General features: G+C 40.7%; 1 protein-coding gene across 1 annotated transcript in view; it reads right to left on the reverse strand.

Annotated features, from left to right (window-relative positions):
- Oprm1 (opioid receptor mu 1) overlaps positions 1 to 6,858 on the reverse strand; it is a 62,646-nt gene extending 55,788 nt beyond the window's left edge. The window contains exon 1 of the mRNA XM_076926738.1: positions 6,371 to 6,858. Within this exon, the coding sequence (XP_076782853.1) occupies positions 6,371 to 6,654 (284 nt within the window). The 5' untranslated portion in view covers positions 6,655 to 6,858. The remainder of the gene's footprint in view (positions 1 to 6,370) is intronic.
- Positions 6,859 to 15,575: the final 8,717 nt, after the last annotated feature.

Below are 15,575 nucleotides of genomic sequence, written 5' to 3' on the forward strand. Positions count from 1 at the left end.
AGTGGATGTGAGAAAGAAACAGAGGAGGGAAAGGGAATATGATGGGCATGCAGAGTGGAAAGGGTCATAATGAGACTCATTTTATATATGAGCAATATATGTAAAAACTTAAGGAAGCAGGGCTTCCCTATCCATCAAGAATGAAATAAAAGACTTTTCAAACCCCGAGCAACATCATTGTTTGGCTGTGGTTGGTATGCAGGCCCAGATGGTTTTGAGGACAGATATTATATGTGTTAAGAAGTTAATATGAATTCTCAGATGACAATATCAGTCATTCCCAAAAGCCTGTGAGTGGTTGAGGGTGAAAACGCTGTGTAAAAGCCTGAAAAATTACCTAGAATTGAGATGAGCAGGAAGAGCATTCAAGAGAGGGAAGCCTAAAGAAATCCTCTTTTCTTAGCACTCACCCTTAATCATTGGCTAAGGGTGGCCAGGAATGCTGCTAATCATTTGGACCAATGGAGAGACAGAAGTCTGGGGAGAGATAGAGGCAATCCCATGTGGCTCCTACCAGAACCCAACGTTAGCATCAGTTAGGAAAGGCAATGTTGCCTGTCAGACCCATCTGTGCTAACTGTGTTGTTACCTATTTCTACTGACATTTTTCTGAGCTTGAAAACTATGTTATTTTAACAAAATTTTGTGTCTATAACTATTATGAACATAACTACTGCATGAATAGAAAATTTTATACCTCCTTTCCAGCCTTTGACCAATAAAATCTTGTGGGTCAAATCTAGCTGACCACTTCTTTCTATAATTTGTTAGTGAAGAGTGATTTTGTGATTTTTTTTTTAAGTGGTTGACAGACATCAAAAGAAAAATATTTCAAGGTAAGGAAATGCAACATGGAAGTTCAAACCGTAGTGTTTATATAAAGTTTTATTGAAACAGAATTGTTACCATTTATTTTCATAATGGCTGTGCCCTCTTCTAAGCTATGACAGAGTTGAGTCATTAGAACAGGGATTATCTGGTTGTAGCAACAAAGCATTTACTTTCTAGCCTTTTATAAGAAGTGCTGGACAAGGTGGCTCTCTACTCTTCATCCCATGGGCAAAAGGCATGTGTGCAATTGAGTGCTCCAAAATGAAGTGGATCCTTACCTTGGTGTAGTTTAAACTCAAATTTTACTGTGTCTAAATGAAAACATTTAGGGTATTAGCATAAATTTTAATGTTCCAAATTGAATATGTAGCTCAATGTACATGCCTACCACCCTCACTGTTGGAGAGAGCAAGCAGACTTATAGACTTTAAGCCATTAAGTTTCAGGCAGAGCCTTGACAAATGCATTATTAAAAATTAGAACAAAGATTTTGTTGCTTAAAATGGCTTCTAAAATGTGCTAAATGGAAATCATTGTGATGGTGTAGCTATAGGGTAGTTACTATTTATTAGGTAATTTCTCCTCTATTTTAGAACTTCATTGGTAATAAAGGGTCAGACCTCAGACAATGGAACCAAATCCTAAATTATGCCCTGTCCGGCTGTGAAAGGGCATCCTGGTTCTTGGGTTGTGGGTTCGGCCACGCCCCCAGAACCCAGGCTCCTGACACAAGGTCTAATCTCCATTCAGCCTGCACCCTCAGTCAGGTAGGACACAGAGATTTACATACTAATGAGGTACCTGAAGGCCAGAGGGTGGAGCCAAATACCTACAATGCCCCAGACATTCTATGTTTCTATCATACAGTTCTAATTCTATTTAACCCACTGTCTTTAGAAATATATGGAAATCAAGTTTATTTTGATAGTTTTACTCCAATATACAAAATAAAATATGCCACATCTGATTTTGATTGTGTATGGTGCACCTAGCTATCTGGTGCCAAAGCAACGAGGGAATTATGGGAGTTTACCTTGCTTTTCATACCACTCCATTTGTGTGGCGAGCTTTCTGCTGCATGTAATAGACAGCTGAACTTCCTAATTGTCTCATTTGAGGAAGTTCTCGGCATTACAGAATTCTGTGTCTGCAGACTTAAGCAATTGCAGTTCAAAAGCATTTGGGAAGATTTTGTAGAACTGCACTCAACACGTAGACTTCTTGCTGTTCTTCCTTAAACAGCAGCATGCCATCTATTCACACAATTCTATTATACTTGGGATTATACGCAATCAGCAGATGATTTAAGATCTCAAAGTTAAAGGGAAATATTGGGCCATTTACTACAAAGGCTTGGGGTGTCTGGACTTGGTATTTACAGGAGTCCTAAGGTCAAATCCCCTTTGGGTCCCAAGAGTTGACATTATTTCCTTGAAGATTGCTGTATATTCCATCAACCCTTATTCCAGGAGGAAACTGTAGAGACTACTTCAATGAAATCGTTTGGCTCTAAGATGTACTTGTGGGCCTTTGCATCCACTCTAAAGCTTGTGTGGGTTTGTAGAGAGCTGTGAATTACTTGAAGGACCCTGTAAATTTTCACGTGGCGTTCTGCCTCTGGCCTCTCATACTGTGAATCAGCATCCTTCCTGAATGCTAGGGTTTGCCTTGCATGCCTCTTTGTAGGTTTTCTTTAGGAGTCTGAAGTAGGCTAGCCAGGTAGAGGGAAAAGAGAAGCACACGGCATGGTAGCCAGAGGCAAGGCAGAGCAACCACAGAACTGTGATATGGCTGAGCATGATGGGATTGCTCAAACATTAAGAGCCAAGACTACCCAAACAGGCTGGAAACAACACAACTGATCAAGTCTCCCAGGAATTGTACTGTGCTTCAGTATGTTACGTTATTGTTAGCCTTGCAGAACTGGCTGTTCTCATCCTACCTCCGACGTTATGATCCATCCCCCAAACTCCATAGAAGGATAAAAAGTGTAATAAACCCTACTTCAGGAACATCCCACATCTTCTCTGGAATTCCTTACCTTAATTCATGAATAATCCTCTCCTCTGAAAATGCTTGCCTAAAGGACAGCCAAAATGCCTGCTGCTCTACATTCTCCTGAGAAGCCTTCACTTCCTCTTGGGGGCTACTTTTGCTTTGCAAAAGAATTTTCTCCTAATTCTCCGCCTTTTCCTTTCGTCTGTGAGTTATTCCTCTGATCATGCAAGAAGGAGAAAACACTAGCTAGAGGTGTTATAATAGTCTCTGAGACCTCCCTAGACTTCACCAGCCACAGCAACTTTGCTGTTTAAAATGCCCTCATTTATATTGACAAAATGCTCTCTAGTTTCCAAAGCACAAGGAAGCTGTTAAGTTGCCTTATATGGAAAGTATGCTAGACATTATGTAAACAGGACTTCAGATGTGCATGGTAGTAAGTGAGTTCAGTGGCAATTGACCTATAACGTGTGTTTAAATAGGATATCCTTAAATAGAAACACACATGGAACAGGTTCATGTATCGATTAGTTGATGACTGTGTTTCAACCAGAGACTCACAGCAATACTGTGGTAGTCATGGAGACTTTGCAGAGTATACCATGATAGATGATGAAATCCCCTGTATTTATTTCTTTTTACCTGTTTATTCCCATGGTGACAGTAGCAGTCTGGTCTCAATTCAAAGCTGTGGAGTTGTATGTATATTTATGCACATACATGCATATCTCTGTGTCTATTTGAACTGTGAATCGCTGTTATCAATCCACAATACTGACTCCTCTTTGAAGCAGATGAAATGTATGAACAAAGCATTTCCTCCCCACTTTTTAAGACCAAAGGTCTTCTTAGGTGATGTTTACCTATGATATTTCCGTGGAGCCATGGTCGTATTTCCTGTCTCTGATCCAGGACAGAATCTTTTTTTCTTTTCTTACATTCCTAAGAACAGAACTTTATAAGAATCCTACCTAAGGTTGGCTCATTTATGGTTTTGTGGAAGGGAAAATAAAGATGGTCCTGAGAAAGCAGAGACATTAATCACATCAGTGGCACTACAGTTATTTTTGTTGCTGTTGTTATTATAGTCATCTATGATTCACTCAGCATGCTAAGCTATTCAGGATGATACTACCTTCATCTAGCCAGCAGCTGTAGCTAGTGGACTACTTAATCATGTTTGTTGTTTTAAGAAGTAGATGTAAGAGAGCTCCTATTATTACTTCATGGACTCATACTTTTGTAAAAGAGTGACAAAGTTCCTGAGCTGATCTGGGACACTACAAATGACAGGCAGCTAAATGAGCTCAGCTACCTAGGTACAGCATCTTCAACCCACAGACACTTGACCAGCACTTCATGTGTCATCCAACTGCCTCTTTTTCTATTTCACAGTCTTATTCCCAGAAGGTTATCTGCCCATGGAATTAAGCACTTGATCTGCCACAGGTGGGTGTTTGGGTTGACCTTTCAAATAGAACTGCCTTTGTCAGAACTTTCAGTACAGAGAGAAAAAGCATAATACCATGTTCTCAGTGAGAGACAGTGTCACCATGTGTCTCCAAGTGAACAAGTGAGAGGCAATGCTTTTAAAATGAACCCACCCAGCCAGGAACCTACTTAGCACTGGGAAAAAACCAAGCCATGTCTGCTCCAGCTGCTTCCTGTGCTACTGGCTCTCTTTATAGAAAAATAGAAGCCAGAGGGGATAAAAAGGAGGGAGGAAGATGCTGAGACTAAAAAGGAGAAAAGGCTCCTGAATTCTTTGGCAATTATCTCACACCTTTTAAACCCAGGAACACATGCATAAATTTGGGGTGTTTTGTGATTTAGTATCACTACTGTAAATCAAGCTTTCTCTCTTGATCAACCAAACGAATAAACTCAAACCATCAGTGTATATCAATCATAATAAACAGAAAATTTTGTGAGCACAGTGACATCCAGGGGCATTGAAGTAGTGAATGTCTTTTCTCAGTTAAAAAAAAAAAATGGTTTTCTTTGTATTGGCTCAATTGTCTTGCATAGAAAATCCCAAGCCCATTTCAGTTCTGTCATTTTATGATTCTGTTTTTTTTTCCCCCAGGAACAATGAATAGCATATTTTTTTTTTTAATCCAAAGCCATCTTTTAATTACTGCCTTAACTGTGGGATGAGACTGAATCTCTCATTTGAATCTCTGTTTTGAATTACAGAGAATAAATGTCTTCAAGCATACATTTCTGTATTGATTTCCTCCCTGTGTTTTTCCTTCTGCTGTTAACCTTCCTTTCAATAGATGGTGCTCTTTTCTCAGAGACACATCCTTCACCCAAAGACCAGAGAAATCAGCTTTACTTTAAACAATCATTAATTAAAGAAATCAGACAAGCAGTTTGCAGTACCCTGGGAACAAAAGCATAATGAGGGAAATGACTCTGAGAGCTCTGTTGAAGTCTGTGACATGTGTGCTGAATAGGTGAAGCAAATATTGTAACTAAACATGAAAGTGCCAAGCTCATGATGCCACATAACCCCACTGGGAAGAAGACTCAAATCAGGAGCCATTTTAAAGTGCTGGGATATCCATCTACTTTATCAAAAGTGGCTAGATAAGTACTCCATAGTAACAGACTGAATCTGAAGATGTAACTCTGTGCCAACACAATATCATTTCCAGTCTTTGCCATGTTCATCCAGAACACCCTAAACGACAGAAAGCAGACCTCAAACTCCTTGAAAGTAATTTCACTAGATAGAGATGCTTTCCTCTCTCGACCATCCCAAACAACTCCCAGTGATGCAGAACGTGGGTGGTTTTAACTTTCCTAATTGCTCTCCATGTTTGCAAGCATTGAAAAAAAATAGTTATGCCCTGTAGATGCCCTGAGCTACCCAGCAATTCCAGATCCCACTTGGGACTCCCTCAGCAGAATTGCAGGAAGAAAGTGAGAACTGGGCTAAACACCACAGCAACATAGTTGCTACATCTAAGCTACCCTGCTCTGGAGAGATGCCAGGAAAGCTCCTTCCACCTGGGGCAGTCTCAGGATGGAAGAAGTGTAAGATAAAGACTGCCAGAACACAGGAGAAGGGGTGGGGCTGTGGTCCAGCTTAAACCAGCAGGTCTAAGAAAGTTAGGGAGTCCATTTCTTTAACTTACTGAGAAGCCTCTGTCCTTCAATCGGGGGAAACAAACTAGATTCCCCTCCTCACTGTTTACAACTCACTGTTCTTACAGCTCATGCGGAGAGATGATTGACTGCAAGACATGCTTCAAAGACCACCTTGGCTTAGAATGAGAAGGGGATCTAAGATGGAGCCTCCCACTTCCATATCTTAATAACTTTGGCCAAAGAAACGTCTTTTCTTTGGAATTTTGAACACTGCTTTATCAAGGGAGGGAGAAAAAAAAAAAAAAAACCAAAACCAACCAACAAAACCCAGAAAAGTAAAAGTTCACACACAAACAGCAAGTGCTCTATTCAAGCCACCCCCTCTTTGTACCCTGTTTACTTCTCCCCCGCCCCCCAGGAGATAGGCATTCAGAACATTCCTTACCTTACAATCACATACATGACCAGGAAGTTTCCGAAGAGGCCCACAACACACACGATAGAGTAGAGGGCCATGATGGTGATGGCTGTGACCATGGAAGGGCTGCCGGTCTGAGAGCACAGGCTGTCGCTCCCGCCAAGCCCGGTGCGGTTCAGACCGCATGGGTCGGACTGGTTGCCATCTACATGGGACAAGTTGAGCCAGGAGCCCGGTGCTGGGGAGCAACTTGCCTGAGCTAAGGGGTCAGAGCAGTCGCTGGTGTTCCCGGGGCCGGCGCTGCTGTCCATGGTGCTGAAGGCCTGCTGCGGACTCGATAGGCTGTAACTGAGAGCACCCAGACTTTTCGGGTTCCACGCGCCCCAGCCTTTTCCTCTCACAGCTGCCCTAGGCTCCGTCAGTTTCTTACACAGACCAGCCCTAGTGGAACCAGAGAAGAGCGGCAGGCAGAAAGCAACGTCTGAACGTCTGAAATTCTCCTCTGCTTGTAGCCCCCTCCCACCTTAGAAGTACACGGAGGCACATCCCTAGCATCCCAAAGCGCCACTCTCTGGGTGGAAAGGAGGGAGCGCGGGCTGTGAGAGATCCAGAGGCTAGAGAGGAGGGAGGAGAGAGGAGTGGATTTTGCGCAAAGCAACTCGGAGAGTCAGCCTCCTCGGTGTCTCCATGTACTTCCGTGTAAACGAGTGTAAAGTAAGGTAAGGGGGAGCAGAAGCAGGAACGTTGCAGAGAGGGTGGGAAGAGAGATAGCTAAGTTTCTTTGTAACAACCATGCAGTTGGTAGGGTGTTCACATCAGCGAGGAAAGTCATTGATCTGTTACAATCTCAAGGACCCTTATACTTCAACACTCTTCTGTCTCAACTGACCATATGCAATTAATTAGGACTGGTGACCCACTAGTGTTGTCCTTCACTTCGATCCCTGTATCTAAAGCAAAAATAAAACTTCAGTTCCTCAAAATTCAATCCCACAAATCTGTTCAAAGCAACAATGGTCTTTTTCTGAAAAAGAAAAAAAAAAAAGTGAAACAAGCCTGTTTCATGTGGTCCAACTCCCTCAATTTCTCTTACATTAGAAGGTCTGTTTGAATCTGATTTTTTTTCCTAATGAAGAAGAACCACAAGAACACATTACAGAAGTGAGGGAGGAGGGGTAATAACCTGTAAAACCCACTAAGGTTCCTACTACCCCTGCTAGCTCCAGTCTCGTGGACCTGCTTAGAAAGATTTATTGTTAGCTTTTGCCCGTCCTCCATGCTCCCAAGCTTCTGGGGAGCTGGCTACAGAATCATGCAGAGATTTTATTCTTCCTACTGTGGAGAATCCAAAAGGAATTCCACAGCTCTTCTGAGTGTGAAATAACCTTAAGCAAGATCCTTGAGGAGCAGGAGTGCATTTTAAAAATGTTCGATCTCACGTCTAAGTTCACAAGTGCTTCTGAAGAAATAACAACCATAAATTCAGCAGTAGTGTGCTTTCTCAGCATCACTGTGCATGCCTACGCATGCGCATACCCATAGTTTTAACTATAAATACTGGAAATAAATGCCCTCCCTTGTTTGTGGAAAGTTTAACTGAACTCTTACAGACGGTGGGAGGCAAGCTTAGAAGGAACATGTAATTTTACTTTTAGTCATTCATTCTGAAAAAAAAAAGATAACTTACAGATAAACTATCCATTGTAGACTTTTGGCCAACATTTGGTATTATATTTACCCTTTAGCATTAAAAGGTGTAATTCCAGAAATAATGTAGATAAGGTTTCCTAGAGGCTGCTAAAATAACTTTAAATGTATTCTCCTAGGAATAACTGTGTCAGTCCACACGAGTGAGCTGAAATCTGTGTGCTCAGCATTCATCTGTCTCCCCAGGAAACACAGAACCATCTTTACCTACTTCTTGGGAATGGCATGTGGCGCTTACTGCTGCCTTTGCTATCGGGTCATTTTGTGACATAGCCCTGTAATCTCTAGCACTGGGAGTTTGATATGTTACTTTACCTCGCTGAATCATAGTTTTCTTCTCAGAGTATGAACCTGAAATTTATTTAACCATGTGTTCTCATCTGAGATCAATATTTCCCTTCCATTGCTACTTTTTTTGTGTTTCACTGAGAGTAATTTACCATCCTTCCATTACCCCAAATGCAAAATTTCCTGAACACCATTTCCTCTCTCTCTCTCTCTCTCTCTCTCTCTCTCTCTCTCCTCCCTATTTCATGTATGTCCTATTCATTCAATATACATGTCGAGAAAATACAACTAAATATAATTTATCTGTTAAATATGAATATTAAGTTAGTCTTGAAAAAACCTATTGAAAAGTTACACAGAAATAATTTCATAGCACTCAATAGACACTGCAAGGACCAAAGTTCAACTTACACGTTATTTCTTAGTTTTCTCCATTCCTTCCAGGGTGATCTGAAGGTCTTCATGGAAGCTTAAGTCTCCCACAAAAGGAGGCAGACTACTCAAAAATGACTCTGCCAACCGAAATACTAAACATTTTACATAGCCTGGATTCCAACCATGTGAACTTTAATTTCCTAGAGCCTTAGTATTTTGTCCGCAGGAACAATTGCCTTTCCACTGATGTTTCTTGCTAATCCTTGGTTTTCCATTTGAATCAAGAATAATTTATTACCTACTGGTATAGATTTAATTTTACTATCAAGTCTATATAATAAAACATTTTTATGAAATGATTTATGTAAAAATGCATTTAGTCACCATATGGATGGATCTTGCAATGAGTTAAAAGTCACTCTTCTTTTTTTTTTTGGATTTCAGTGTCTATGGCTTTAGGTGTTCATATAATTGCCACAAATTTACACTCATTTTCAGAGTTTAGTCCTGAATGTTTCTGAGAGTGCCTGTTAATGGAACACATGATTAACAGCTGTTAATGAAAACTGGAGTCATAAATACTATACATGGACTAATTACAGTGGTTAGAAGCTCAAAGAAAGAAGGCCATACAGTGTTTCATCTGGGGAGCATGTTATGTGTTTTGTAGCTACATCCTATTATTAACATTTGAATGTGCATAGATAATTAGAAGACAATTGAATTTTGATACAATATTATTTTTAGACTATTATTTTTAGGACTGGTACATAGCCCTTCAATAAGATGTAGTTAGATTCCTTGGTTTAGAGCTTAAAAATAAAAAGCTAAATTCTTCAAGTCTGGAGTTTATTTTAAAGAATGGGTTGTATTCTTTATTTTCTAGCTATAGATGTTGGCCACGAGCCTAGTATAGTCTCCAATCAGTTTATATTTGAACAGTGGTAACTCTTTATCAGTCTCACTTAAAAATTATTGAGCACTCACAAAACTTCTGTTTATGTAGGCATTATGCTTGATGTAAAATATATCTCACAGCTCAGTGTTAGAGCTTTTGGTCCTCAGCTGCTGCTGATACTGCAGAGCACATACAAGATGGGGCTTGGATGAAGGCAATGGTTGTTGGGAGGGCGTTCCTGAGGTTTTATAGCCCGGCCACAATTCTTTCCCACTGTATGCTTTGCATTGCAGTTGCAACATGACCGCCTGCCTCACTCCTGATGCCATGCCTTCCCCCGTCATGTAGAACTGTATCCCCTTACACTGTAAGTCTAAATAAACCTTTCCCTTTAAACTTTGCGTCTTACCAGGTACTTGGTTGCAGTAACGAGAAAACTACCTCATACAGCAGATTTTTTTTTTTAAATCATAATTCATCACATTAGAAGTTAAGACTGAGAAACTTAGAAAACCACATTTCTTTAGCAGTTTAGCAAAATAAACAACACAAATATGACACAGAAAAACAAATAAGTTTTTTTTTTATTTTTTTTTATTTTTAAGGAATGTCCTCCCAAATCCTCTCGCCCAAATCAGCAAAAAGATATTTAGTAGGAAGAATGGCAATATGTCTGGGCCATTCTTTTAACTGTATGAGTTGGAGGTAGGCAGTTAGGTTCTTGCATCTGATTCCATCTCAGTCAGGCACAACACAGGTGGCTGAGGTATAAGAAGAGAACTGAAGAATGTTGGCATTACTCAGATTGTGGTTGGAAAGAAGAGAAAAATTTAGTGATCTTTATAAATAATTGTGGCTATTTTCTTTGGAACTAAACTCAGTCAATCTTCATGTCTTACAGGGAGGCTGGATAATGGGAATTGAAACTACTTAAATAATTCTTAAATCCTGTGGTACTTGTAGACCCCAAGCTGGTCTCCTATTTTGAATGAATAGTCTACTTAACCATATTGGGCAATATTGCATATTGCCCAATGGTCATTGCCACTATTAGTTCACAGCATCCTATTGGTTTCCAAATGCCAAAAGGACCCTGTTCCACTAATAGCTATCCACACTTGTTAATACTGCCACTAGCAGTTTTGGAGAAATTCCTAACATTGTGATACTATCAAGACCTTTTTTTTTTTTTTATTTCCAATTTTGTTGTGAAGCCAGAATCTCCTCACCAATAATCAATAGTTACAGTCATACTTGAGGTGATAAATTCACCTTCTTCATTTTAAAGAAAACATCAGCCAAACATATGATTCAAGTCAGTTTAGACATCTGTCTTTCAGTTATTCTTCAGATGAGAATAGTGTCCTATGGAAAAAAATACATGGTTTCTGTTACAGCTGTGACAACTACCCAGGTACATTTCCTTGTGAGTGACAACCCTCTGTGGTTGGTGAATGTTCTATGTGTACTTCCCGTTTTCTCACACAGGATGTCAAGAGTCAGGCTATCTGCATGCTTGTGTGTTTGTACTGTATCTATGTGTACTGTATATATGTGTTGATGCAAACATGGTATATGTGCAGCTGTGAATATGGAGAGACCAGAGGAGGATGGTGGGGGTCCTCTTCTATTGTTTAGCTTTATTCTCTTGAGACAGAGTCTTTCCCTGAATCTAGAGCCATGCTGGAAGCCAGAAGTCCCAGCAACCCTCCTATATCTAACCTCCACAGTACTGGGGTTACAGTACACTCAGGAACACACTCAACTTTTTATGTGGGTGCTAGGGATTTGAATTCAGGTCCTCACGGTTGGACTGCAAGTGTTTTTACTTACTGAGACATCTCCTCAGCCTCCAATGGAGGAAATTTTATAAAATTAATTTTTATTCATGCATCGATACTCCCTTTCAGTTGTTGGTGCAGCGGGAAATAAGAGACTCTCCCCGCTGCCCCCCCCCTCCCCCAAATGCAGGACTTGATGACAAGACTCCATTTGCTGAAGGTACCACATATTTTGGTCATAGGACTTTGAAAAATCAAGCTGACACTGCCCTGGAAGCTTCATTTCTGCTGGCTTGCTTTCACAATACCAGAAGGTGTTTTTTAGGTTGCTATGGGGAGAAAAGTGGTCATCGGTTTCTCCCAGCCGTGACTCCTGACCACTATAATAATGACCAGTCTGTCAAGATATATAACATGAATGTTATAGGGGTAAAAACACTTTCTGATTAGATTTAAGGCGCTATCCACAGGAAGAAATTGATTCCTGGTCTTGTAAATCTGGCCAAGAATTAGGTTGTGGAGCTCATGGGCTCCAACCAGTGATGAAGCTACTATTTTATTTATTTTTTTTGTTAAATAGACACAGTATCAAACTGCCTTCTAAATATGTATCTCTATACAGGACATCTCTCCGACCTTATCAGAAAAGCATCTTTGTGCAGTTGATATAGAGGCTCATAACTTGTCAAAGCGCAGAGATATATCTGTGGAGTGACTGGTCATAAAGCCGGGCGGGGCGGGGCGGGGCGGGGCGGGGCGGGGCGGGGCGGGGCGGGGCGGGGCTTCTTTTTGTTGCCTGTGGATGTGAGTCTATGCGGCATACACTGGTGAGTAGTGGGACAGAGTTCATTCACAGTGCTGGCTGTTTTATCAACCATACTTTCCATATTAGCTCTAACTTACTCTTGCAAAAGCCATATAATTCTATAGAATTGTTAAAATAAAAATTTACCTTGTCTATTTCTTGACTTTTAGAGACCTCAGGGGTCCGTAGACCACACCTTTGTGTTTACTGATTTAGGCTCTGGCTTTTCTGTTTTGTTTTCCTGTCAATCCGCTGAGCACAGATGCATAGATGCCCCCCTCCCCGCTGCTGACACCCAGGTCTTTTCTTGAGCATCCCTGTGCCCCACAACCAATGACTTTCTTCCTTCCACTTCTGCTGAAATTTTATTAACCTGCATTCTTATGCCTCTGTTTCTCAGGGCTCCCCTTCTGTCTGTTCTTCCTCCCTCTCGCCTCTCCCCTAACTTTCATATTCCACAAATCACAAGAAAAACAAAGGGGGATGGGGTACAGCATTTCTTCTAGCATGTAACCCTGCTTTCAGAGCATTTTTCAAGCACCTATGCATAGAAGAACCCGTAACTTCCCCTTGCATCCAGTGAGGCTGGCTGCCCTGCCTTTGAAAACTGGCTATTATATTTAGGTTTCTGTTTCTAAGCCAAGTCCTGCTTAGTGTCCCACTGTTTTCTCACAACTCTACTTATTCTTGCACTCTTTAATATTAAGACCTTTCATTTCAGAGGCTATAAGGGACTTTAATAAGGCTAAAGTTATTGGCATTTTAATCTTTCTCTCCTTGCTTTCTCTGTCTCCTCTCTCTCTTCCCTCTCTTCATTTATTATATTTCCAATTTTCCAGTTCTGTTTTTGTTTATCCCAAGGTTATTCTTTCCCTTTGCTTGACTCTCAGCTGAGGGATTTTTAGCATTCTCTCCACTCATATTCTCAATATGCCCTTCATAGTGACCCCAAATCATGCTCCTCCCCTGGAGCGATGGTTCTCCACCTTCCTAATGCTGTGACCCTTCATCACAACTCCTCATGTTGTTGTGACCCCTGACCATAAAATGACTTTCATTGCTATTTTATAAGTGTAATTTTGTTGTTGTTATGAATTGTAATGTAAATATCTGATATGCAGGATATCTGATATGCAACCCCCAAAGGGGTCACAGTGCACAGGTTGTGAACTCTAGGGAGTCAGATACTTATGTGCATCAGTTTGGTGAACAAGTTTACTGGAGCTAATGGCATAACATCCGAGTTTCTGTTCATGGTAAAATTATGATTTAACCAAGGATAAGTAGCATGACTATCGCCAAAGTGGATTCATTGCTGATGATCTGGTGTTTTAAACATTTATAAAATTTACTTCTTAATACTGTCTACCCCATAGACCTCCCCCCACTTAATTTCCCTGTACTTTGTTTATTTTCTTTCATATAAAGTTCTTTGTATTATAAAACATATGAAATGAAGACACCAAGGGGAGAATCTCCCTTGTCTTTTTCAGAAAGAACAGTGAATTCATTTAGTTTCTTCTGCCAACATATATCACTAGTGTTTTCAGTAAAGCATATGTACAGTGCAAATATGAGAGTCTGTTAACTGCTCCTCACTTCATAGTTCTGGGAAACTGTCTTAGTTAGGGTTTCATTGCTCTGAAGAATACCATGGCCAAGGTAACTCTTATAAAGAAAAAAACATTTAATTTAGGATGGCTTGCAGTGTTTGATGTTCAGTCCATTATGATGGTAGGAAGCGTGGTATAGTGCAGGTAGGGTTGGTGCTGGAGGAGCCAGGAGTTCTATAACTTGATCTGAAGGTAGCAGGAGGAAGCTGATTCCACACTGGGTGAATCCTGGGCATCAGGGACCTTAAAGCTGACCTGCACAGTGACACACTTCCTCCAACAAGGCCATACCTCCTAATAGTGCCACTTCCTATGGCCAAGTATTCAAACACACAAATCCCCATAGACCTTTACATAAGTATTAAGTAGGTTTGGATTAATAAACCACTCACAAAAATTGCCACCATACTTAAGCATGCTGTAAATATTTACTAAGTAATACCACAGGTCATTCCCATTCCCCCTTCACCCCAGTATTTAATCACCAAGACCTCCTAAGTGTACTCTTGTTGGCATCATTTTTCTAGTTCAACCTTTTATGACTCCTTTGGAATTATGTGGTGAGTTCTGTGCTGGTCTATCTTCTACTCCACATCTTCAGCCTAGATACTGCTACTCAAATGAGATTTAGGAAACACACAGGTGACTGTGTCACTGTTGACCTTGCTCATTGGCTTTTTATAACTTGTGGGACAGAGCTGATGTCCTGACATCTTTAGGACTATCCCCAGAGCTGCACCCCTAGTGCTCACAGTTCGCACTTTACTCTTTTGGGTTCTGCCTTAGTTGGCTTTCTGTGAGTAACTTGCAGAGACAGGCAGGAGGTTATTTCATCTTACAACTGTCAGGTCATACCCTCCATCACTGAGGGAAGTCAGGGCAGAAACTCAACTCAGGAACCCAGAGGCAGAAACTGAGATAAAGATTGTAGAGGAATGTTGCTTACTGTCTTGCTCCTCATAGCTTGCTCCAGCCTGCTTGCTTTATGTAACACAGGGCTACCTGCTAAGAAATGGCATTGCCCACAGAGGGCTGGACCCATTCCACATCAATCTTCAGCCATGAAAATGCCTCACAGACTTGTCTACAGGCCAATTTTATGGAGGCAAGTTGAAACACACACACACACACACACACACACACACACACACACACAAAACCAACCAGAACAAATGCTGAAAAGCTAGTTGTTGTCATACATGAACTCCGAGGAATGAACACACAGTGGATATCTAACATTTGCTATGGTCCTTCTTTCCTGTGTTTTGCTCATTTTCTTTGCTGTCACATAGTAAATATTTAAGAGTCTGCTGTTTACTATGGAGGGCCAATTCTGCTGACATTGCAGGCTGGCATGGATGTAATGTAGCAAACCTCCAGTCATTTCTGTAACTGCTGCAGGAAGGCATGCAGTCTCAATAGGCCTTGTAGATTTTATGCCTTGTAGACACTAGAGGAGGAGAATTTCAAGTTTAATGCTCTCATGCCATCTTCCCCTTTATAGTAAAATTGGAATTGCCTGACTGTCAATACTTTGTGTTACTATTAAGAGACTGTACTTGAAATATGATTTAAATTCCTTCTTAGAACTTTTGATAGAATGAAAGTATCATAGAATTCTTTTTTTTATCACTTTTTTCTTATTGTTTGTGATACAAAAATAAAACAAACTTTATGATCCTAGAATTAACCAACTGTTTCTCAGTGGCCAAGATTCCTGGTCCTTACTGGGAGTCATATATTTTAGATTTATCTGTATCTGTTT

The sequence above is a fragment of the Arvicanthis niloticus genome, chromosome 28 (assembly GCF_011762505.2).
Source record: "Arvicanthis niloticus isolate mArvNil1 chromosome 28, mArvNil1.pat.X, whole genome shotgun sequence".
Lineage (NCBI taxonomy): Eukaryota > Metazoa > Chordata > Mammalia > Rodentia > Muridae > Arvicanthis > Arvicanthis niloticus.